Source organism: Lampetra planeri, chromosome 71 (genome assembly GCF_965212315.1).
Source record: "Lampetra planeri chromosome 71, kcLamPlan1.2.h2, whole genome shotgun sequence".
NCBI classification, from domain to species: Eukaryota; Metazoa; Chordata; class Hyperoartia; order Petromyzontiformes; family Petromyzontidae; genus Lampetra; species Lampetra planeri.
In genome coordinates, this window is record NC_136176.1 from 1691217 (window position 1) to 1714636 (window position 23420).

A 23420-nucleotide genomic window follows, 5' to 3' on the forward strand; every position below is an offset into this window, starting at 1 on the left:
GCGTCAATGTGCTAAATTCCTCTGTTGATATGTAACTCCTTTGTCAAGGCGCTCTGCTCCTCTCACCCAGCTGAAAAGACGCTGCCAAGCTTAGCAGCGTTCATTGAGACGCTGTTTTTCCGACAGCTCTCTTCTTCACCTGAGGACGGCTGCTTTTGTTGTGGCCGAAACGTCGTGAGAATTTTATTTTATTATGGTTTATTTTTATTATTTTATTATCTCCCTTCTACGTGACTTTACCGAAATAACCAAGAAAATGAATCCCTGCAGTCACGAACGCTTTAAATCGAAATATAATTTATTCAGTTACATTGCTGCTCGCTCGCGGAGGGGATTGTGCGAACTCCGCAAGTGACGTCATGTCACCTGCTGCCGCATGACGTCACGACATACCAGGAAGCTTCTGCTCCGCGCACGGTCGCGCACGGAGATCCGTAGTGAGAAGTTTACATCGTGGTGGTTGTTGTTGTGGTTGTTGTGAACCCAGGTAGAGCCTCGCTCCTTCTCCCTCTCGTAGGATTATCAATTGAGTAGCAGCGATTATGGAATCGATGTCCAGGTTGAAACATTACAACGCGGGGCCTAGCCATGCGGGGATTTGCCTCCTGCCCTCGCCTGATTGCATTTGCTTTAATTATCTGCTTAAGTTTAATTTGTCTTCACCTGGCTCACTACTTTGAAACTTTGTTTTACTTGAAATATTTCTACGATTTTATTTTACCAGGCATAGCTCACTTGAGCTACACCGCTCGTTTTCAGAAGCGACCTGCCCACAACACAGTGGACTTATCAACGTGTGGAAATGTTTATCGGTCAAATACTCTATACGCGTGGTGATGTTGACTCTAAATGTGCAGGGAAAACCGCAGGATCCGGAGGAAAATCCACGCGACCACGGAGAGAGAGGGACACGCAAACTCCAAATATACAGCCATAATACAGGTTTGTTTGGGATTGATCGCGTAAATAAATCAATGTGCCGTTAACCCCGCCACCACCCGACACAGCCAATTAGTAAGAGGTTTGTCACGTAAACAGAACGTGGCCAGTGCGTCACTAGTACAGCACTAATGTGTAGTGTAGTGTATAGTTGTGTATAGTGTAGTGTATAGTTGTGTATAGTGTAGTGTATAATGTAGTGTATAGTTGTGTATAGTGTAGTGTACTAGTACAGAATATCAGTGTGTTGGAGAGCCAAGCCACAACATTTGAAATCTAAGTACAACGTTTTGACAGTAATTCCAACTAGCTTCATCAGACGACAGCCAAATGTTGAGGCTTGGCTCTGTGGGAATAGAAATCGGCTCGCTGGGTTCATAGCGCAGCACGCTAACCGTTGCACTACTGCTCCCCACTCAGTCACAAACTTCATCGGAAGTATAGTATTTATCCAGCAATAACTAAGTTACCCGGCTTAGCTCAGGTCTCAGTAATCAAACATTAAGAGTAATGTCTCTGCTTTTTTTATGTAATTAAGGTCTATCGTACCATATCGAGGCTTGGGGATTTGGGTTCTTTGTTTTGTATGTCTCTGACTCTGCTCACATTCATTGACGATTTTTATTATTTTGGGCAAGCCCGTCTAAAGCTGCGTGACCAGGAGTTGGAGCCATTTGCTGTTCAACTTGGCTTGTGACAAAAATTAAATCTGTCCCCATGCATTACATTACATAGCATCTTCATTAGTTATGCAGTTTGAAAAGCTCAAAATAGCCATATAAATAAATTGCATTCGTTACAGTTAAAATGATACCCGCATCGATGCCTGGTTATAGTTAAGGGATCGTTCCCTGGTCAACCATGTTATATCTGCTGATGATCTGGAAATGGCTACTCAATGAGATGGGGTTAGGTAATCTTGTTCTGTGCCTGGATAATTCCATCATGAAAGGTGGCCTTGCGTATGTTCCACAAAAATAAATCACCTGCCTGGGAATTTCATGTCATTTCATGTCATACAACTCTCCATGAGCAATCAGGCAGTTCTACAAGTAATGGAGGAGCTCCCATGCCTGGTTAATGTGTTCACGACCAGCTCTGGTTTGGCAGCCAACGTCTCACTTTAAATTTGTCTAGCAGCATTATTTCATTAGACTGTGTAACACTGTGTGAAAGCTGCCTGGACTTTTGCGCCATACAAAGCTGTGAGTGTCCATCGCCAAGGTCTAGTCTGTCTAAGATCATCCCCTCTCCCTGTCATATTGGCATCGCACCTGCCTCTCACCCTTCGTCCTTGGATGGTGGGCGCACAGGACGGTTCCACGCAGCCATTCCAGGTTGAGCCCAAATGGGTTACGTGGGTCTGCTAGCCACCAGGCATCGTTCTATGAGTGATATCAATATATAATATCTGTAAGGAGTCCCCCCAATAGACTGTCCCTGGAACTCTACCAGGCACGTCCCACTGGGTAACATCCCAGGGGCCTGGCCCAGGACATTCTGGTGGGAATACGTCGCTTGGCTGGCTTTGGGAACGCCTGGGAATTCTCCAGGAAGAGCTTGTCTGTCGCCAGGGAAAGGGAGGTCTGGACTGTCCTACTGAATGTGCCGCCACCTCCAACCTCACCAAGACAAGAGGATTTAAAAATGAATGAACGAATAAAGCTGCGAATCTTCTTGGCCACAGATATTACTCCTTTCTCTGTGGATGCAAAATATGAACTTACTTTAAGGACTGTATGTTCTGGCTTTTTATTAAGGCTGGCCTCCCTATGATCCCCTCTATTGAACCAAACAAGATTGTATTATAACCTTACAGAGCCCTAAAATATCAGTACAGAATATAATCTGAGACTTTGGCAGGCGAGGCTGCATTGGTTGGGTCATGAATTCCGCATAAACAGACAGCATGCACAATCATCTTCTGTTAGTCCAGATGTTACGGGCTAAACGGGCATGGCATTGGCTAGAGAAGAGATTGGAGGATGTGGAGTTGATCAGACCTGCTGTCAAGATCGGCCTCTCGAAGAGGCCCGTGACGTATGCTGCAGGGGAGTTGGAGGTATTTGCTCTGCAACAACAATGAGGTTGGAGTAGCAACGATCACATGAATGGGTGGAACGCTGGGTGCCTCAAATGCAGCAAGACAGCAGGAAGCACAGCTGGTGCATCTGTTAATCATCTCAGTCAGTCATCCCTTGACACCTGGATCATTCCCATGACATGCTGACAAGTGATCCACACTTACATGGCATTCATGTGAAATATATTTGTATATAAGAATTTATCTATGTGGGGAGCGGTGGCGCAGTTTTTCCACTGTGTAACAAAAAAAATGTCTTGTTCCTGGGTAGTATGTGTTATTTCCTAATTGCTTTTGCCTCTTAAGTACAAAAAATGGCTATTCCCCACAAACTTTGCTTTTGTGACCAGGACAGTGATATTTAGAAATTTACCTCTTTTCAATGAAAAAACAGGTGAATTTGTTATTTTCGTTCACGTACAATTATGGTCACAAAAGCAAAATTTGTGGGGAATAATAGCCAATTTCTAGACTCTTAGGCATAAGCAATAAAAAAATAACACTTAGTACCCAGGAACAAAAATTGTGTTACATAGTGTTATCACAATTAAAGTTTGATTATCTCCGACAACAAACGTGATTGATTCGTGAAAACTTAACTTATTGTGAGGAAGCATTAATACTGAGCATATGAAGGTGGCCAGGCATGGTTCTGAACACACCACCACCTTTTTTCCATGCCAGTGTGTGTTACAGTGTCAAGTTTGTATTTGCAGTAAAGTATATTAACTCGATTGAACACGGAGGTTAAATCAAAACAATAGTATGTACTTTTTTTCTTCTGAAATTTTCTAGGAGAATGGAAACAGGAAAATAACACAGCACATATGCAGCTGAAGTTAGATCTGTTCATCCCAGCATTCAAGGAAATCTGAGCCTGGCTTCATGCCTCTAAGTTAGCGATTGAACATTAATTTATGCATTTCTGCATAATAAAAAATAGTATTATTTGCAACACCCTTTGCTATGTTAGCTGCATTTTTCTTTTATAAATATTCCTTTTGTAGCCAGACAACCGAAATTGTGTGCTTGGAGTTTTAGGTTAACATTCATTTTGAAGATACTAGGGCTTCCAGGTTGACCATTTGCCCTCTAATTGTGTGCCCGTGTGATGAATTTGGGAATCTTTTTAAATATTATCATGAATATATGAATGAGTTTAGACATGCAAGTCATGTGTGACTATATATACATTCCTTTGTGCCTCAATACTGACGTAGATGGTGTGGATATTCTCTTTTTTCTCTCTGCAGCTGACGCTTCCTCTGCAGAATTGGTTTGATGGAGCAAAGGCACTCAGCGCAGCTCGGTACAAAAAGGCAACAACGCGACCAGCGTGCATACAGCACGGATCGTGTTGGACATTTAACACAGCACCAGAGAACTCACACAGGAGAGAAACCCTTCAAGTGCACTGTGTGTGACAAGGCATTTTCATATCCATCAGTTCTAAGGAACCACCAGAGAACACACACAGGAGAAAAACCCTTCAAGTGCAGTGTGTGTGGGAAGGCATTTTCACATTCATCTGCTCTTAAAAAACACCGGAGAACACACACAGGAGAAAAACCCTTCAAGTGCAGTCTGTGCGCGAAGGCGTTTTCACGGTCATCTGCTCTTGTATTACATCAGAGAACACACACGGGAGAGAAACCCTTCAGTTGCACTCTGTGTGGGAAGGCGTTTGCACGTTCACAACATCTTAAAATACACCAGAGAACACACACAGGAGAGAAACCCTTCAAGTGCACTGTGTGTGACAAGGCATTTTCACATTCATCAGTTCTTAGGAACCACCAGAGAACACACACGGGAGAGAAACTCTTCAGGTGCAGTCTGTGCGGGAAGGCGTTTTCACAGTCATCTGGTCTTGTATCGCACCAGAGAACACACACGGGAGATAAACCCTTCAAGTGCAGTGTGTGTGGGAAGGCATTTTCAGATAAATCTACTCTGAAAAAACACCGGATAACACACACAGGAGAAAAACCCTTCAAGTGCAGTCTGTGCGGGAAGGCGTTTTCACAGTCATCTGCTCTTGTATTACATCAGAGAACTCACACGAGAGAGAAACCCTTCAGTTGCACTTTGTGTGGGAAGGCGTTTGCACATTCACAACATCTTAAAATACACCAGAGAACACACACGGGAGAGAAACCCTTCAGTTGCACTCTGTGTGGGAAGGCGTTTGCACATTCACCATATCTTAAATTACACCAGAGAACACACACTGGAGAGAAACCCTTTAAGTGCACTGTGTGTGGGAAGGCGTTTGCACATTCACAACATCTTCAATTACACCAGAGAGCACACACGGGAGAGAAACCCTTCAAGTGCTTTGTGTGTGACAAGGCATTTGCACAGTCATCATGTCATCATAGACACCAGAGAACTCACACGGGAGAGAAACCCTTCAGTTGCACTTTGTGTGGGAAGGCGTTTGCACAATCATCACATCTTCAAGCACACCAGAGAACACACACGGGAGAGAAACCCTTCAGTTGCACTCTGTGTGGGAAGGCGTTTGCACAGTCATCAATTCTTAAACATCACCAGAAGACACACAAGCATCAGAATATCCCCAAGAAATGGAGTCTGAAATCGGCTTGTGAAAGTCAAAGTGCTGCAATGAGCCCATCCCTCATGAAACCAGAAGTGAATCCCAGCTTGGACACTTTTAAAGGTATCAAGGTGAAATGTGAAGAGGCGAAGGTGAAATGTGAAGAAGTGATGAAGAGCGAAGAAGTGAAGGTGAAATGTGAAGTGATGGTGAAGAGCGAAAAAGTGACGGTAAACTGTGAAGATGAAGATTCAACTCCAAAATCGTACCTTCACATCGATGGAGGCAACGTGAAGCAGGAGGAGAATTCTGACTTTGAGGCAGAGCGAGGCAACTCCCAGCAGTTTGTGGAAGTGGAGGTGTGGGTGGACTTCTTAGACAATACAAATTAAAATGGAGACCCGGTAGATGTGTAAGCTTAATAAAGCTCCAATAGATTCACCTTTGTCATTGGCCTTTAATGAAAAGAACGTGAATTCGACCACTCAAATTCCTGGGTTCAACCTGCAGAGTAAGAGCGGCGAGTATTTGTGGACCTGTGGGTTGGGTAGATGAATAATCAGGAGCAAGAGCCAATAAGCTTCCAGGTATTCCACTGTTATATTTATATTTGCATTGATATGGTGCTTGCTTAATTGCCTCAGCAACTCAGTTTCATATCTCATCACAAACGTTCGAAGAGCACCTTCAAGTGGCAGCTGCCTCTGTGTCATAAGGTGACACTGCTGTCACCTGTGTAGAGGTGTTACATAGGGGGTGTTATAGAGTTGATACGGATGGGAAACAAACACACTGGGCGTGGCTATGTCTGTACGCGAGCAGGTGCTTATATTGACGTCTGCGCCGTTTAGCCTGGGGGGCTAATACGGCGCTGGGATCCCCCACGGCCCCACCTCTCAGGGGGGAATTGCTATATAAGGCGGTTAGCCAGAGGGCTCGGGGTTGAGTGTTCAGCTTTAACCAGAGAAGCAAGAAGACCTGCTAGATAAGCCCTGGGACTCCCTTGGATCGCTGTCCTTCTCAGGACCGACCAAGGCCAGCCAGTGGCGTGGCCCCAAGAGCCCAGAGCCGATGCTCTTGTAAGAGCCGGTCTGGGAACTCAGGGTGCCGTAATCCCAGCTTAACCAGGGCTGGGTTAGCTAGCCTCCCCTAGCCCGATAGTGGAGGACCTAGGAATAGGCTAGCTGTAACATAGGTTGTCGATCTCCCAGTTAGACGGGTGGAGGGGCCGATACCCCTCCGAATGTTGTATATCTCAGCCTGTAGATACAACTGTGTTGAATAAATAAGTGTGCCTCCGACTACGTAGTCCAAGCCTCCTTGAACCACACTACATCTGGCGTCAGAAGTGGTCTTCTAAAAGGATGGACACGAGACGAACGGCTCGTACCAGGGAACCGGGGGCGGAGGAAACCACGGCCGACTTTAAGCCCGAGATGGCTGAAGGCGACTCCGAGCAGCCAAGTCCACCCACACCGCAATGTCAGGACGGATGGGGGCCGTCGGCTGACGGTCTGCGGCTGGCTCATTCACGACTGGCGGAACTACTTTACGCAGCAGCCGCCACATTGGAAGAAATTACTCGACTGGGGGCTGGAGGAGCTGCACGGAGCGATGACAGCCGACATGCAGCGCCGGTTCCCGCCATTTCCACGGGGCCCGAATTCAAATTTTCCGCCATGGGTACAGTGAATGCTGAGGGCGGGGCCGGGCTACGTCACGTGACCGACGTTCGGCAAACAGAAGCCGCCACGTCGTCAGGAGCGGCCAGCGCGTCACCAACAGAGCGACCGCCGATGCCACACGCCCTTCCCGCCAAAACGGTACGGAGTGATGGGAACGACAGAGAGCGATCCTCGACTGCGGACGCCGCGTTACAACAGCGCTTACCACCTCTCAAGGAGTTCGTGGGTGAAGACGGTGACTGGAGTGGCTTCCAAAGACGCTTTCTCGCTCACCAAGAGACGGCACAATGGACGGATGACGAAGCACTCCGCGCGCTGCCGGCGATGCTCGACAGTGATGCCCTCCCTACCCTCACCTCGGCGCCGAGAGCGAAGCGCGCCACGCTGCAGATGGCGCTTCAACTCCTGGCTGCAGTCTATGGACCACCTTCGGACTGCAGGCAGCTGTTCTACGATCGCCAGCGGGGCGCCAAGGAGTCGCCCCTGGTGAACCGTACAGCTCTCCTGGCCCTGGCGAAAATGGCTTTCCCGCGGATGGATGAGGAAGGGGTGGACGCCATGGTGATGGAGAAAATCCTGCTGTTGGCGGACGAGTTGGACATTGTCGTCTTGGCGCAAGAAGACACGGAGATGTGTTCCCTGCGGGCCGCGCGACACATCCACGCGAACTTGCTGTCCCAGCGTCGCAAGGCGGCGGCCAGCCATACCGTGGCTGCAACCACCCTCCCATCGGAAGAAATCTGCGCCGTCGATCGCCCGACGGAGTGGAGATCCGGAGTACGACCAGCTCGGGACGGACCGAGCCGCCAGGATCAGCCCAAGTCATCTGGAGCACTCACGCGCTGCTACAATTGTGGCCTCCGGGGCCATGTGGCTTTAGGATGCCGGGCTCCTCGACAGCGCGGGGCGACACCTCAGCAGGACGTCGCGCCTCTACCCTAGCTTCACCAGCAAACTCCGGCGAGTCGTGGCCCCCCACATGTTTGGCCTACGCACACACCTGTCACACACTCACGCACCGCAACGGACGGGGGTCGTAAATTGCCTGTCGTCGCGCCGAAACGTGCCATTGTGGGGAGTGCATTCCAACCGGGCCAGTGGTCCGAGTTGGCCCATCGCGTTGTTGCCGCGTCGTCGGGGTCGTCGGTTGTTGTGGGGCATATTGACGGGGTTGAGGTGCGGATCCTAGTTGATACGGGAGCATCGGCAACTATTGTTTCCGAATTGATTTATAACATTCTCCCCGTTCAAAGCCGTCCCTTGCTCCCCGTTGATGTTCCATGCTACGCTGCTAACGGGGGCTCACTGCGCATTATTGGACAGATACGCGCGCAAATTTGTATTGGGGAAATCAAATTTTCCGGCCCGATATTCGTCTCCTCCTCGCTGGCAGTTCCGTGCCTGTTGGGGACGGATTTCTTGGCCAAAATGCCGATTCGTATCCTAGTCGACCAGGGTTGCATTGAACTCCCGTCGGGCCGACGTGTTACGTTCCTGCCCTCCCCCTCTACGGGTCGGACGGCATTTGCGACGTTACCGGCGCTGGTTGCGAGGACGGTACGCGTACCGCCGGGAGCTCAGATGCTCGTGCCTCTTAGGCTGCGTCGACCATTTGCTAAGGGGATTGGGGACCAGGGGGTTCTGTTGGGACCATCTAGAGCCGGGGTTTCGGACCTGACTTAATAACGGCCCAGACCATTGTGAAAGGGGACTGGGACCCTTTCATCGCGGTCCTCAATGTGGGATCGCGTACGACTGTGGTTCCTCAAGGGACCGTGCTTGCGCACGCAACACCAGTACCCTGTGAGGAACCCGTTATTAGTCACGTGAGCACTGCTCCTCTGTCGCAACCACATGCGGACCGTGATGAAGGGTGGCTCGATGCGCTTTGTGCGGGATCATCGGACCTGTCCGACTCACAGCGTGAGAGGCTTTGAATCCTCCTGCGTGAGTTTTCCGACGTTTTTAGTCAACACAAATACGATCTGGGTTGTACTAAACTGCTGTGACACCATATTGACACGGGTGACAGCGCGCCAATACGCCAAAATCCTTTTCGGTTGAGTCCCGCCGAAAAGGACCATGTCAAATCGGCCGTTGATGACATGTTAGCCGCCGATATTATATCCCCTTTTACCAGCCCTTGGGGTACGCCGATTGTCTTAGTTAAAAAACATGACGGCTCATTGCGCTTTTGTGTCGATTTTCGTCGGCTGAACAAAATTTCTGTAGCCGACGCATACCCGCTTCCTCGGATGGATGAATCGCTTGATGCCTTGGCAGGTGCGCGATTCTTCTCCACATTGGATTTGCTTTCAGGATTCTGGCAGCTCCCTCTGGATGACGAATCTAAACCTAAAACTGCTTTCCGTACGCCGCACGGCCTTTTCCAATTTAACCGCTTGCCGATGGGGCTCCACTTAGCGCCGGCAACTTTTCAGCGATTAATGGAATTGGTCGTGGCTGTGTTGCAATGGGATTCATGTTTGATTTATTTAGACGATGTCATCGTCTTCAGTAAAACATTCGATGAACACCTCCAGAGGTTGCGTGCGGTTTTCCTCAAAATGCAGGCTGCTAATTTGAAATTCAAACCCCAGAAATGTCATTTGCTACGCGAATCGGTGCGGTATTTGGGCCACATTGTCGGACGCTCAGGTATTGCTACTGATCCCGCCAAAACGCAATGTGTCAGCTCCTGGCCAACTCCCACCTCCGTGGGGGAGGTCAGGAGTTTCGTTGGATTCGCGTCATACTACCGACGCTTTGTCGCTGATTTCGCAACAATTGCAAAGCCCTTACATGCCTTAACATCGAAGGGGGTCAGGTTTCACTGGGGACAGGAGGAGGAGGCTGCTTTTCGCTGCCTCCGGGAGGCTCTAGTGGGGGCTCCCCCATTGAATTATCCTGACTTCACAAAACCCTTTTTGCTCGATACGGACGCAAGCAACACGGGCATTGGGGGCGTGCTTTCGCAGGTTGTTGACGGCGTAGAACGTGTGGTAGCGTACGGCAGTTGGGTGTTGTCTCCGGCGGAACAAAGATACTGTGTTACTCATCGGGAACTATTGGCAATCGTTAACTTCATTCAACAGTATCGCCCATATCTGTACGGTCGTCATTTCACTGTCCGCACAGATCATGCGGCACTGCAGTACGCCTTGCGAGTTCAACAGCCATCGGGACAATTGTCTCGATGGTTGGAGATTCTCTAGGATTTCGATTTTGACACTACGTATCGTAAAGGCGTTCGCCACACGAATGCAGACGCTCTGTCATGGTTACCAACCACCTCCGAGTGCGCATGCCTCCTGGGTTCGGGGCGTTGCAGGCCTCCGAATGTGATATCTGATCCGGTCCTTGCGGCCGCCGCTGACGCGCCTTCGACTGCGGGCCCTATTGAGCAACAAGGGAGGGATTTCTTGCTGGGGTTGTCTGTTGCGGAGTGGGGATGCCTCCAAATGGAGGACACCTCTCTCCTCGCTTTGCGCCGTCGTATCGGGGGAGTTGTGCGGGGGGGGGGAATGTCGACTCGTGGGGGTTGGTCCAGGGTCTTTTGATGCACTGGGACGGGAAATCCCGTCGACACCGGTTGGTGGTGCCTTCCGCATTGAGGGGTAGAGTGGTGTGGGCTGCGCACGAATGACTCCTTCACCTGGGCACTCACAAAACCCTTGCCATGCTCCAGCTGGATTTTTCATGGCCGGGCATGGCAAGGGATGTGGATGATCTTTTAGGTTCATGTTCTCAGTGCGCGCAAAGGAAGCCACCAGAGAGGGGATCTAACCCACCGTTACAGTCTATCACAGTTTCCCGGGTTAATGAGCTCGTCGCATTGGATATTCTGGGCCCATTTCCCGCTACACCTAGGGGAAATAGATACCTGTTAACCGGGGTAGAATATTTTACGCGATGGCCTATGGCCTGGCCCCTCGCCAACCAGTCGGCAGCAGCCATCGCGGAGGCCTTTGTCCAGGGCTACGTCCTCGACAAAGGTGCTCCGGAGTGGCTGCTGACCGACCAGGGTAAACATTTTTCGGAAAAACTTCTCCACGAAGTATGCGAGCTCCTGGGAACGAAAAAGATTCGTACCTCCCCATATCCGCAAACTGACGGGATGGTGGAGCGTCTGCATCGGACTATCACGTCCATGCTGTCCCAACAGGTCTCCGAATCTCAGACCGATTGGGACCTTCAGATTCCGGGGGTTTTGGCGGCATACAGGATGGCTCCCCATGCGGCGACCGGATTTTCGCCCTTCTTCCTAATGTACGGCCGCGAGCCTAACCCACCTGTTCCGACTCAGCTGCAGATCTCCACGCCGCATGGTAAATCTAAATTGACCTAACATGTTAGATTCAACATCGCTAAATTGACAGAGGTACGGGAGGCGGCCATGCAGAATTCGGAACTCCGCCAGAAGGCTAATGAGAGGCTCAGGCTGGGTCGGGCGCATGTGCTTCAGTGGAAACCGGGTGACAAGGCGTGGTCGCACTGTCCCTAAGTACCACTGGCGACCTCGTCTAAGCTGGTGCGGCGTGGCGGGGGCCCGTGGAAGTGGTGCAGGTTTTGCGGCCACAATGTGTGCGTGTCAAATGGGGGAAGCGTCGGTGGTTCGTGCACCCCTCCAGATTGAAACCGTTCGTTGCGGCCCATGTTCCTACTTCACACACGCGTGGCCAAACATGTGAGGGGTCCACCGACTCCCGGAGTCCGACTTCGCTGCTTTCGCCTGACTTGACACCGACTGTTCCACCTCCAGGTGCACCAGGAGTGACGTGCTCACGACCGCCAACCTCTTCAGGGGAGGTCGGGGGCCGCTCAGCAGCGAAGCCAGACACTCTCACACCCGGACTGTTGACACCCTCCACTGGGCAAGCCAGGGCTGCCCCTTGTGACGGGCCCGCCGCAAGAACGCGCGCCAAAACGCGCAGACTTTTGTGAGGTCGGCTGTTGGGGGGCCCTTGCGGGGGGGCGTCCTGGGTACTTGTATATATGTTGGTTTTACGGGATGGGGGATTTATTCGGGGGGGGGGGGGGGTGGTGCGTCGGGTTGTTGTTGTTGTTATTGTTGAAAGTTTCGTGAGGCACACACGGATTTGGGGGGCATGCATCTTTAGTGTGATTTTGTTGTAGCCGGGACGGCTGCGGGCTGTACAGGGGGGGTGATGTAGAGGTGTTACGGAGGGGGTGTTATAGAGTTGATACGGATGGGAAACAAACACACTGGGCGTGGCTATGTCTGTACGCGAGCAGGTGCTTACATCGACGTCCGCGCCATTAAGCCTGGGGGGCTAATACGGCGCTGGGATCCCCCACGGCCCCACCCCTCAGGGGGGAATTGCTATATAAGGCGGTGAGCCAGAGGGCTCGGGGTTGAGTGTTCAGCTTTAACCAGAGAAGCAAGAAGACCTGCTAGATAAGCCCTGGGACTCCCTTGGATCGCTGTCCTCAGGACCGACCAAAGCCAGCCAGTGGCGTGGCCCCAAGAGCCCAGAACCGATGCTCTTGTAAGAGCCGGTCTGGGAACTCAGGGTGCCGTAATCCCAGCTTAACCAGGGCTGGGTTAGCTAGCCTCCCCTAGCCCGATAGTGGAGGACCTAGGAATAGGCTAGCTGTAACATAGGTTGTCGATCTCCCAGTTAGATGGGTGGAGGGGCCGATACCCCTCCGAGTGTTGTATATCTCGGCCTGTAGATACAACAGCGCTCCGTGCTGTCTTTGAGCCCCGCCCCCCTCCCTCCCGATGCGTTCCATTCATTGGCTACCACATTCTGATGAGCTCCCCCCCCCCTCTCCTCCCCCCTTCAACTTGCTTATAAGGGATTACTTCTTGAATCATTGCCTCACTTGATGCAGCTAATTCGGCTGTGACGGTCCCACCTGATGACGGAGACTTGTGTTGCCTCCGAAACGTCGTGATTTTTGTTTTTATTTTATTTTAATTAATTTTGATGTTTTACCTACGTGACTTTACCGAAAAAACCTAAGAATAAGATACAACTGTGTTGAATAAATAAGTGTGCCTCCGACTACGTCGTCCAAGCCTCCTTGAACCACACTACACCTGCATGTGGGCATGAGTCTGTCAATAGGGGGTGATGATTGATGTGTAATCTTCATTATGTAATTTCTGGATCATGTTTGAAATTGCCCAAATATTGACCATGACACCAACATGCAATGACCTATGCGTTTTGAATGACACAATCGTATGTTTTACATCCACTGTTAAGCAGACGGTGCATATTTTGTTTAATGTTACTGGAGTAGCCAGACGTGCCTGTCGGATTTGAACCTTGAACCTCTGCAATAAATAGAGAATGTGCTACCACATGGCTTCCCTCAATCTGAGTGTAGGCATGACAGCCTGAATGTTTCTAACTGGCGCAGATGTTCCATTTAGAGGGGTCCACGTTTCACATGCCTACAGAAGGGAGGGCAAAACTGGCCGAGAAGAACCGAAGCTTCATGCGGAGCGGCAGACCAAGTAGCTTCCACACAGCATAGCGCAGCCGATGAAAAGATATTGCCGCCCGACTGATTCGGACCACCCACACACTGTACACACGCAGTGTACCCACAAGGTCTACACACGCCATGTACACAGCATACACACAGTTTACCCACACAGTATACAAACAGTCTGTACACGCACAGTGTATACACACAGTAACAACCGCCATTCGCCACTAAGTGGCGGTGACGTCACCAGGGCGCTTATGCCAGGCTATGTGCACGGGGCAGATCCAGGTGTCATGGGTCGACTGACAGATGACTGGCCAATGCTCCACCTGTGCCCCCGACTGCGCCAACAAACAGTGTACACACACAATGTTAACGCACACAATAATGTTCACGTTGTTGTTGTTGAGCTCACGCACCCAAGGGGTCTCTGTTCAAGAGAGGGAGCCATCGAAATGGAATCTAAATTAACTTGAGCTCTAACCCTGATTTCGCTCTGACGTCACCACTCATTAACTCGGCATGATGCGCGAGGGGGAGTTGGCCCCCACTAGTGACGTCATGTCACCGAGGTATATACCCCCCCAAATCCCCCTCCACCGGGATTTTGGGCGTGACGTCACGTCTGCCGATTTCCGTTCCAGTAAAGTGCTTATTTGGGACGGGGTCAGCAACCAAGCACCATCACCTGACATGGGCCCCTCTCATTAACATAATATATTCAGTTACCCTGCTGCTCGTTGGGGGACGGGATTGTGTGAACCCCGCAAGTGACGTCACGTCACCTGCTGCCTCATGACGTCACGAGTTACCAGGTCTCTGCTGCTTCGCGCACGCTCGCTCACTGAGATCCGAGGTGAGAAGTTTACATCGTGGTGGTTGTTGTGGTTGTTATGGTGGTGGTTGTTGTAAACCCAGGTAGAGCCTCGTTCCTTCTCCCTCGTAGGGATATTAATTGAGTAGCAGCGAGTATGGAATCGATGTCCATGTTGGAACATTACAACGCGGGGCCTAGCCATGCGGGGCCTTGCCTCCTGCCCTTGCCTGATTGCATTTGCTTTAATTATCTGCTTAAGTTGAATTTCTCTTCACCTGGCTCACTACTTTGAAACTTTGTTTTTACTTTAAATATTTCTACGTTTTTTTTTATTTTACCAGGCATAGCCCACTTGAGCTACACCGCTCTTTTTCAGAAGCGACCTGCCCACAACACATGGGGGTCTTATCAACTTGTGGAAATGTTTATCGGTCAAATACTCTAAACGCGTGGTGATGTTGACTCTAAATGTGCAGGGGAAAAACGCAGGATCCGGAGGAAAATCCACGCGACCACAGAGAGAGAGGGACACACAAACTCCAAATATACAGCAATAATACAGGTTTGTTTGGGATTGATCGCATAAATAAATCAATGTGCCGTTAACCCCGCCACCACCCGACACAGCCAATTAGTAAGGGGTTTGTCACGTAAACAGAACGTGGGCAGTGCGTCACTAGTACAGCACTAATGTGGAGTGTAGTGTATAGTTGTGTATAGTGTAGTGTATAGTTGTGTAAAGTGTAGTGTATAATGTAGTGTATAGTGTAGTGTACTAGTACAGCACATCGGTGTGTTGAAGAGCCAAGCCACAACATTTACAAACTAAGTACAACGTTTTGACAGTAATTCCAACCAGCTTCATCAGACGACAGCCAAATGTTGCGGCTTGGCTCTGTGAGAATAGAAATCGGCTCGCTGGGTTCATAGCGCAGCACGCTAACCGTTTCACTACTGCTCCCCACTCACTCACAAACTTCATCGGAAGTATAGTATTTATCCAGCAATAACTAAGTTACCCGGCTTAGCTCAGGTCTCAGTAATCAAACATTAAGAGTAATGTCTCTGCTTTTTTTTATGTAATTAAGGTCTATCGTACCATATCGATGCTTGGGGATTTGGGTTCTTTGTTTTGTATGTCTCTGACTCTGCTCACATTCATTGACGATTTTTATTATTTTGGGCAAGCCCGTCTAAAGCTGCGTGACCAGGAGTTGGAGCCATTTGCTGTTCAACTTGGCTTGTGACAGAAATTAAATCTGTCCCCATGCATTACATTACATAGCATTTTCATTAATTATGCAGTTTGAAAAGCTCAAAATAGCCATATAAATAAATTGCATTCGTTACAGTTAAAATGATACCCGCATCGATGCCTGGTTATAGTTAAGGGATCGTTCCCTGGTCAACCATGTTATATCTGCTGATGATCTGGAAATGGCTACTCAATGAGATGGGGTTAGATAATCTTGTTCTGTGCCTGGATAATTCCATCATGAAAGGTGGCCTTGCGTATGTTCCACAAAAATAAATCACCTGCCTGGGAATTTCATGTCATACAACACTGTACCTGCTCAACTCTCCATGAGCAATCAGGCAGTTCTACAAGTAATGGAGGAGCTCCCATGCCTGGTTAATGTGTTCACGACCAGCTCTGGTTTGGCAGCCAAAGTCTCGCTTTAAATTTGGCTAGCAGCATTCTTTCATTAGACTGTGTAACACTGTGAAAGCTGCCTGGACTTTTGCTCCATACAAAGCTGTGAGTGTCCATCGCCAAGGTCTAGTCTGTCTGAGACCATCCCCTCTCCCTGTCATATTGGCATCGCACCTGCCTCTCACCCTTCGTCCTGTGGATGGTGGGCGCACAGGACGGTGCCACGCAGCCATTCCAGGTTGAGCCCAAATGGGTTACGTGGGTCTGCTAGCCACCAGGCATCGTTCTATGAGTGATATCAATATATACTATCTGTAAGGAGTCCCCCCAATAGACTGTCCCTGGAACTCTACCAGGCACGTCCCACTGGGGAACATCCCAGGGGCCTGGCCCAGGACAATCTGGTGGGAATACGTCGCTTGGCTGGCTTTGGGAACGCCTGGGAATTCTCCAGGAAGAGCTCGTCTGTCGCAAGGGAAAGGGAGGTCTGGACTGCCCTACTGAATGTGCCGCCACCTCCAACCTCACCAAGACAAGAGGATTTAAAAATGAATGAACGAATAAAGCTGTGAGTCTTCTTGGCCACAGATATTACTCCTTTCTCTGTGGATGCAAAATATGAGCTTATTTTAAGGACTGTACTGGCTTTTTATTAAGGCTGGCCTCCCTATGATCCCCTCTATTGAACCAAACAAGCATGTATTATAACCTTACAGAGCCCTAAAATATCAGTACAGAATATAATCTGAGTCTTTGGCAGGCGAGGCTGCATTGGTTGGGTCATGGATTCCGCATAAACAGACAGCATGCACAATCATCTTCTGTTAGTCCAGATGTTACGGGCTAAACGGGCATGGCATTGGCTAGAGAAGAGATTGGAGGATGTGGAGTTGATCAGACCTGCCTCTGGAAGAGGCCCGTGACGTATGCTGCAGGGCAGTTGGAGGTATTTGCTCTGCAACAACAATGAGGTTGGAGTAGCAACGATCACATGAATGGGTGGAACGCTGGGTGCCTCAAATGCAGCAAGACAGCAGGAAGCACAGCTGGTGCATCTGTTAATCATCTCAGTCAGTCATCCCTTGACACCTGGATCATTCCCATGACATGCTGACAAGTGATCCACACTTACATGGCATTCATGTGAAATATATGTGTATGTAATAGTTTATCTATGTGGGGAGCGGTGGTGCAGTTTTTCCACTATGTAACAAAAAAAAATGTCTTGTTCCTGGGTAGTATGTGTTATTTCTTAATTGCTTTTGCCTCTTAAGTACAAAAATGGCTATTCCCCACAAACTTTGCTTTTGTGACCAGGACAGTGATATTTAGAAATGTACCTCTTTTCAATGAAAAAACAGGTGAATTTGTTATTTTCGTTCACGTACAATTCTGGTCACAAAAGCAAAGTTTGTGGGGAATAATAGCCAATTTCTAGACTCTTAGGCATAAGCAATAAAAAAATAACACTTAGTACCCAGGAACAAAAATTGTGTTACATAGTGTTATCACAATTAAAGTTTGATTATCGCCGACAACAAACGTGATTGATTCGTGAAAACTTTACTTATTGTGGGGAAGCATTAATACAGAGCATATGAAGGTGGCCAGGCATGGTTCTGAACACACCACCACCTTTTTACCATGCCAGTGTGTGTTACAGTGTCAAGTTTGTATTTGCAGTAAAGTATATTAACTCGATTGAACACTGAGGTTAAATCAAAACAATAGTTTATTTTTTGTTTTCCTCTGGAACTTTTTACGAGAATGGAAACAGGAAATTAACACAGCACATATGCAGCTGATGTTAGATCTGTTCATCCCAGCATTCAAGGAAATCTGAGCCTGGCTTCACACCTTTAAGTTGTGATTGAACATTAATTTATGCATTTCTGCATAATACAAATAGTATTATTTTCAACACCCTTTGCTATGTTAGCTGAATTTTGCTTTCATAAATATTTTGTAGCCAGACAACCGAAATTGTGTGCTTGGAGTTTTAGGTTAACATTCATTTTGAAGATACTAGGGCTTCCAGGCTGACCATTTGCCCTCTCATTGTGTGCCCGTGTGATGAATTTGGGAATCTTTTTCACTCTATCATGAATATATGAGTGAGTATAGACGTGCAAGTCATGTGTGACTGTTTATATGCATTCCTTTGTGCCTCGATACTGACGTAGATGGTCTGGATATTATTTTTTTTCTGTCTGCAGCTGACGCTTCCTCTGACACTTCCTCTGCAGATTTGGTTTGATGGAGCAAAGGGACTCAGCGCAGCTCGGTACAAAAAGGCTCAAATGCAACCAGTGTGCATACAGCACGGATAATGTTGGACATCTGACACAGCACCAGAGAACTCACACAGGAGAGAAACCCTTCAGTTGCACTCTGTGCGAGAAGGCGTTTGCACATTCACAACATCTTAAAATACACCAGAGAACACACACAGGAGAAAAACCCTTCAGTTGCACTCTGTGCGAGAAGGCGTTTGCACATTCACAACATCTTAAATTACACCAGAGAACACACACGGGAGAGAAACCCTTCAAGTGTACTGTGTGTGACAAGGCATTTGCACAATCACCACATCTTCAATCACACCAGAGAACACACACGGGAGAGAAACCCTTCAGTTGCACTCTGTGTGGGAAGGCGTTTGCACAGTCATCAATTCTTAAAAGACACCAGAGGACACACAATCATCAGAAGATCCCCAAGAAATGGAGTCTGAAATCGGCTTGTGAAAGTCAAAGTGCTGCAGTGAGCCCATCCCTCATGAAACCAGAAGTGAATCCCAGCTTGGACACTTTTAAAGGTATCAAGGTGAAATGTGAAGAGGCGAAGGTGAAATGTGAAGAAAGGATGAAGAGTGAAGAAGTGAAGGTGAAATGTGAGAAAGTGATGGTGAAGAGCGAAGAAGTGACGGTAAACTGTGAAGATGAAGATTGTTGTATCCTAACCCTTCTTCCAAACTTGATATTTTTATATATTATCATCATTGATATATAATGAATGAAAACACACCAAAGCGCAGTAAACTGCAAAACACCAGGTGTTGTAGTAATGAACGGGAGGAGGGCTAAGATGGCAGAATTGCAACCTTGCTTCAGGGATAGATAAGGCCTGATAAACGGACACCTGTCACCCGTGCAGGCGGCAGAGACAGTGGGAAAGTCAGCCAGACATAGCTAAGGCAAAAAGCCCAACCATCTATGACCTCAGCACATGGGCGAATAATGGAACAGTGTCGACTCGAATGCAATGAAAGAAAGCAGAGGCGCCTTTGTCTGGATCACGGCCACAGAAGGCCGGGGGGGTCATCACTGATTGTGTGTTAGGGATTTCGAGCTAATTGGAACACGTGCACACAGAGAGGAGAAACACGCCTTGTTCTCTGCAGCTGAAAAAGCCAAGATAAACTCAGCTCAAGGTTGTGTATACAGGAGAGGGGGCTGATTAACAACCACTGCACGTCTGAACGTGAGGGGGCCTTGTCCTGAAATTAATCACACTCCCAGAGCAGAAGGTTGGATGACCACAGTGAGACGAAAATAAGGGTGTTGCTCTCTCTCTCTCTCAAGGCTGCAGGCTCAGCTGAACAGCGAGGCTGCGGGGGGGGGTTACCAAAAGTTCGTGTTTGCCTAGTTAAGTCGAAAAGCTCAATTATTCTGTATTGCTATTAAAATAACGTTAAAGTCGGAGTTTAACAACAGGGTAGGCTAAAGTTATTGATACAACTCGACCCGAAGCATAACGGGATAAATCACCACCAGGTCGAAATAAAATACCTAATAAAAGAGCGATGTTAAATCCAGGGTCGGAGAGAAAGGGAGATCCCGGCCGTCTTTGTATCCCCGCAGCGCGGGATATGAGTGTATACGCTCGGGGAAACACCTCCACTTGAGTCAAGCACCACGATGGGAAATGACAGACCTTAGGTTACACATAGAATCATAACTGGGAAATGGTAAGGGACAAATGTTAAAACTTTTAATCATTTCTTCATGCGTCAGCGAGGGTCGGGGGGAGTGTGCCCCTCCCTCCAGGTGGTGCAACACGGACAAAGACGCCTATGAGACGATTTGTAACGTCTGTGTTTTGGTTCATGAAGAAGGCCAAACAAGGGATGAATCGCACCCAGACAGAGAGACGACTTCGAGGCAATTTGTAACATCTGATTGTTTGCTCATGGATTTTATGGAGGGAGTATGACAACGGAAAATGCCGTGGGTGATACACACAAGGACACACGGACGTACGGACACACACATGAACACACCTACACACGGACAGATCCTGACACAGTAAATCAAAAGAAAACCCCGCCTTGTGGGCAGGACCCAAAGGGATTTTTCGGCATAAAAGAAAGGACTCTGAGCATTGGAAACCAGTTGGACCAGGAGAGTCAACTCATCACGAGGGCGACCAACGGGTCGACTCATGAGCGAGCTCGACCGGAAGGGTCGGCTCGACTCATCAGCCGAGTTGGACCAGGAGAGTCAACTCATCACGAGGGCGACCAACGGGTCGACTCATGAGCGAGCTCGACCGGAAGGGTCGGCTCGACTCATCAGCCGAGTTGGACCAGGAGAGTCAACTCATCACGAGGGCGACCAACAGGGTCGACTCATGAGCGAGCTCGACCGGAAGGGTCGGCTCGACTCATCAGCCGAGTCCGACCAGAAGTGTCAACTCATCAGGAGCTCGACCGAGCGGGTCGACTCAAGGGCGAGCTGCGACTAACGGGTCGGCTCGACTCTTCAGCTTCTGGGACTCAGCCGAGTTCAGCTGGCTCTCGGGGCTCGACTCGAGCGGCTCCCCGTCACCTCTGCAGGCGGGCAAGACCCGCTTGACAGCTCAACCTGCCGCGTCAGAGGCCCCTGCTGGCAGCCAGGGTCGCGGTTTGGCGACGAGAGGACGACGGTGCGCTGCGAGCGAGCTGCGGGCGCCACCTACCGACCGGGTTCCGAACTACGACAGCGTATCAACAGGCATCCAACCAATTCCCCACGGCGACAGAGGAGCGACTAATACGTATGACGCGCACCGCCCCCTCACCACACGACCACCAGGCGTTTGTTTGACATAAAGAACCGACTCCGAACACTGACTATTGAAGACAACTCTTACCACTCAAACCCACTCGAACCCATAAGCCATCCGTGGCTGTGAAGAAAAACTCGAGACCGAGTGATGGCCATCCGTCATTTATAAGAGTATTATCTTTAATATTTAGTGGACTGTACTCTTAATCGCATAAATTCCCAACAGATCCATCAATACGAATTGATTCTTGGCACCTCCTTCCGCCGAGCCACTCTGTTGTCAGATAACCTGCGATGTATCTGTTGAGATTGGTGCCTTTAAGAATAATAACTGTTTTGATTGTGTTTTATCGCCGTATAATCTTTCAAGCATCTTTCATTCATTAACGTTAAGGTTTTCTTAGCATAGTATTTGCATGTTTTAACGACTCTCTCTCTCACTAACAACCATCGCGTTACGCGGGATCCATGTGCCGTTGTCAAGTGAAATCAGACAATCATTGATGATACTGTATTGATGCCGTGTTGACGTTCCGGGATTGAGAGTTCGCATACTATATCATAGTTGAGGTTGAATTAGTAATAAATTGATTAATACAGAAGTGGTTGTGTGATTCTTTCCTGAACTATGCATAAGATCTGCTTCTGCGTTGAGATCTGAACTTGGTGACCTTAATAAACACACTAACACATACTCAGTAAATGTTAAAGCGATAACGGGGCGAACCGGGGACCTAAATAAGCGAGAATGAGACGAACCTAGACAACGAGGCCGAGTTAATCTAAGTTAATCTTGTATACTTACACCACACCTGCATAACTGCATACGATTAATTGCCTTATTCCGATCGATAACCCACCCTCGTCACCGAGGCGGGGTCTGGTTATCATAACGACTTGCATTATCATAATTACACCCACTCGCATAATTACTACAATTACCTCTCGAATTGGCATAATTAAATGTGCGTAATTACATGGATTAAAGTATTTCCGGATAATTACACATTTGGCCAAATTTCAATTGATTATTATTATTTTCACTGAATATTCATAACCCACATATACAACATAATAATTTCACCCACGCACGCATACAACACATCAAAATTTTCACACCCAACATATACAACAAGATTCAACTCAAAAATCGTACCTTCACATCGATGGAGGCAACGTGAAGCAGGAGGAGAATTCTGACTGCGAGGCAGAGCTAGGCAACTCCCAGCAGTTTGTGGAAGTGGAGGTGTGGGTGGACTTCTTAGACAATACAAAGTCAAATGGAGACCCGGTAGATGGGTAGGCTTGAGACAATGAAGCTCCAATAGATGCACCTTTGTCACAGGCCTTTAATGAAAAGAACGTGGAATTGAACACTGAATTCCTGGGTTCAACCTGCAGAGTATGAGCGGCGAGTATTTGTTGACCTGTGGGTTGGGTAGATGAAGAATCAGGAGCAAGAGCCAATAAGCTTCTAAGTATTCCACTGTTATATTTATATTTGCATTGATATGGTGTTTAATTGCCTCAGCAACTCAGTTTCATATCTCATCACAAACACTCGAAGAGCACCTTCAAGTGGCAGCTTCCTCTGTGTCATAAGGTGACACTGCTGTCACCTGTATGTGGGCATGAGTCTGTCAGTAGGGGGTGATGATTGATGTGTAATCTTCATTATGTAATTTCTGGATCATGTTTGAAATTGCCCAAATATTGACCATGACACCAACATGCAATGACCTATGCGTTTTGAATGACACAATCGTATGTTTTACATCCACTATTAAGCAGACGGTGCATATTTTGTTTAATGTTACTGGAGTAGCCAGACGTGCCTGTCGGATTTGAACCTTGAACCTCTGCAATAAATAGAGAATGTGCTATCACATGGCTTCCCTCAATCTGAGTGTAGGCATGACAGCCTGAATGTTTCTAACTGGCGCAGATGTTCCATTTAGAGGGGTCCACGTTTCACATGCCTACAGAAGGGAGGGCAAAACTGGCCGAGAAGAACCGAAGCTTCATGCGGAGCGACAGACCAGGTAGCTTCCACACAGCATGGCGCAGCCGATGAAAAGATAATGCCGCCCGACTGATTCGGACCACCCACACACTGTACACACGCAGTGTTCCCACAAGGTCTACACACACCATATACACAGCGTATGT

General features: G+C 48.5%; 1 protein-coding gene across 8 annotated transcripts; it reads left to right on the forward strand.

The window, feature by feature from the left end:
• Positions 1 to 117: 117 nt before the first annotated feature.
• Positions 118 to 21853, forward strand: LOC144737553 (uncharacterized). 8 transcript variants are annotated; one of them, XR_013589031.1, is made up of 6 exons: positions 118 to 487; positions 858 to 942; positions 4276 to 4331; positions 14458 to 14588; positions 15026 to 15111; positions 18420 to 21853. XR_013589031.1 is itself a non-coding variant. In XM_078620302.1 (3 exons), the coding sequence occupies exon 3, from the start codon at positions 6947 to 6949 to the stop codon at positions 8207 to 8209; it is 1263 nt and encodes a 420-aa protein (XP_078476428.1). In that variant the 5' UTR covers positions 174 to 487; positions 858 to 942; positions 4276 to 6946; the 3' UTR covers positions 8210 to 11607. The 8 variants fall into 8 exon arrangements, 3 of the variants coding, with proteins under 3 accessions (XP_078476428.1, XP_078476426.1, XP_078476427.1); XR_013589028.1 differs by having other exon boundaries at positions 141 to 487; positions 18450 to 21853; XR_013589030.1 differs by having other exon boundaries at positions 125 to 487; positions 14458 to 15111.
• Positions 21854 to 23420: the final 1567 nt, after the last annotated feature.

Coding starts and splice junctions, on each gene's coding strand:
- LOC144737553 (XM_078620300.1), top strand. CDS start 4,304: ATGGAGCAAAGGCACTCAGCGCAGCTCGGTACAAAAAGGCAACAACGC.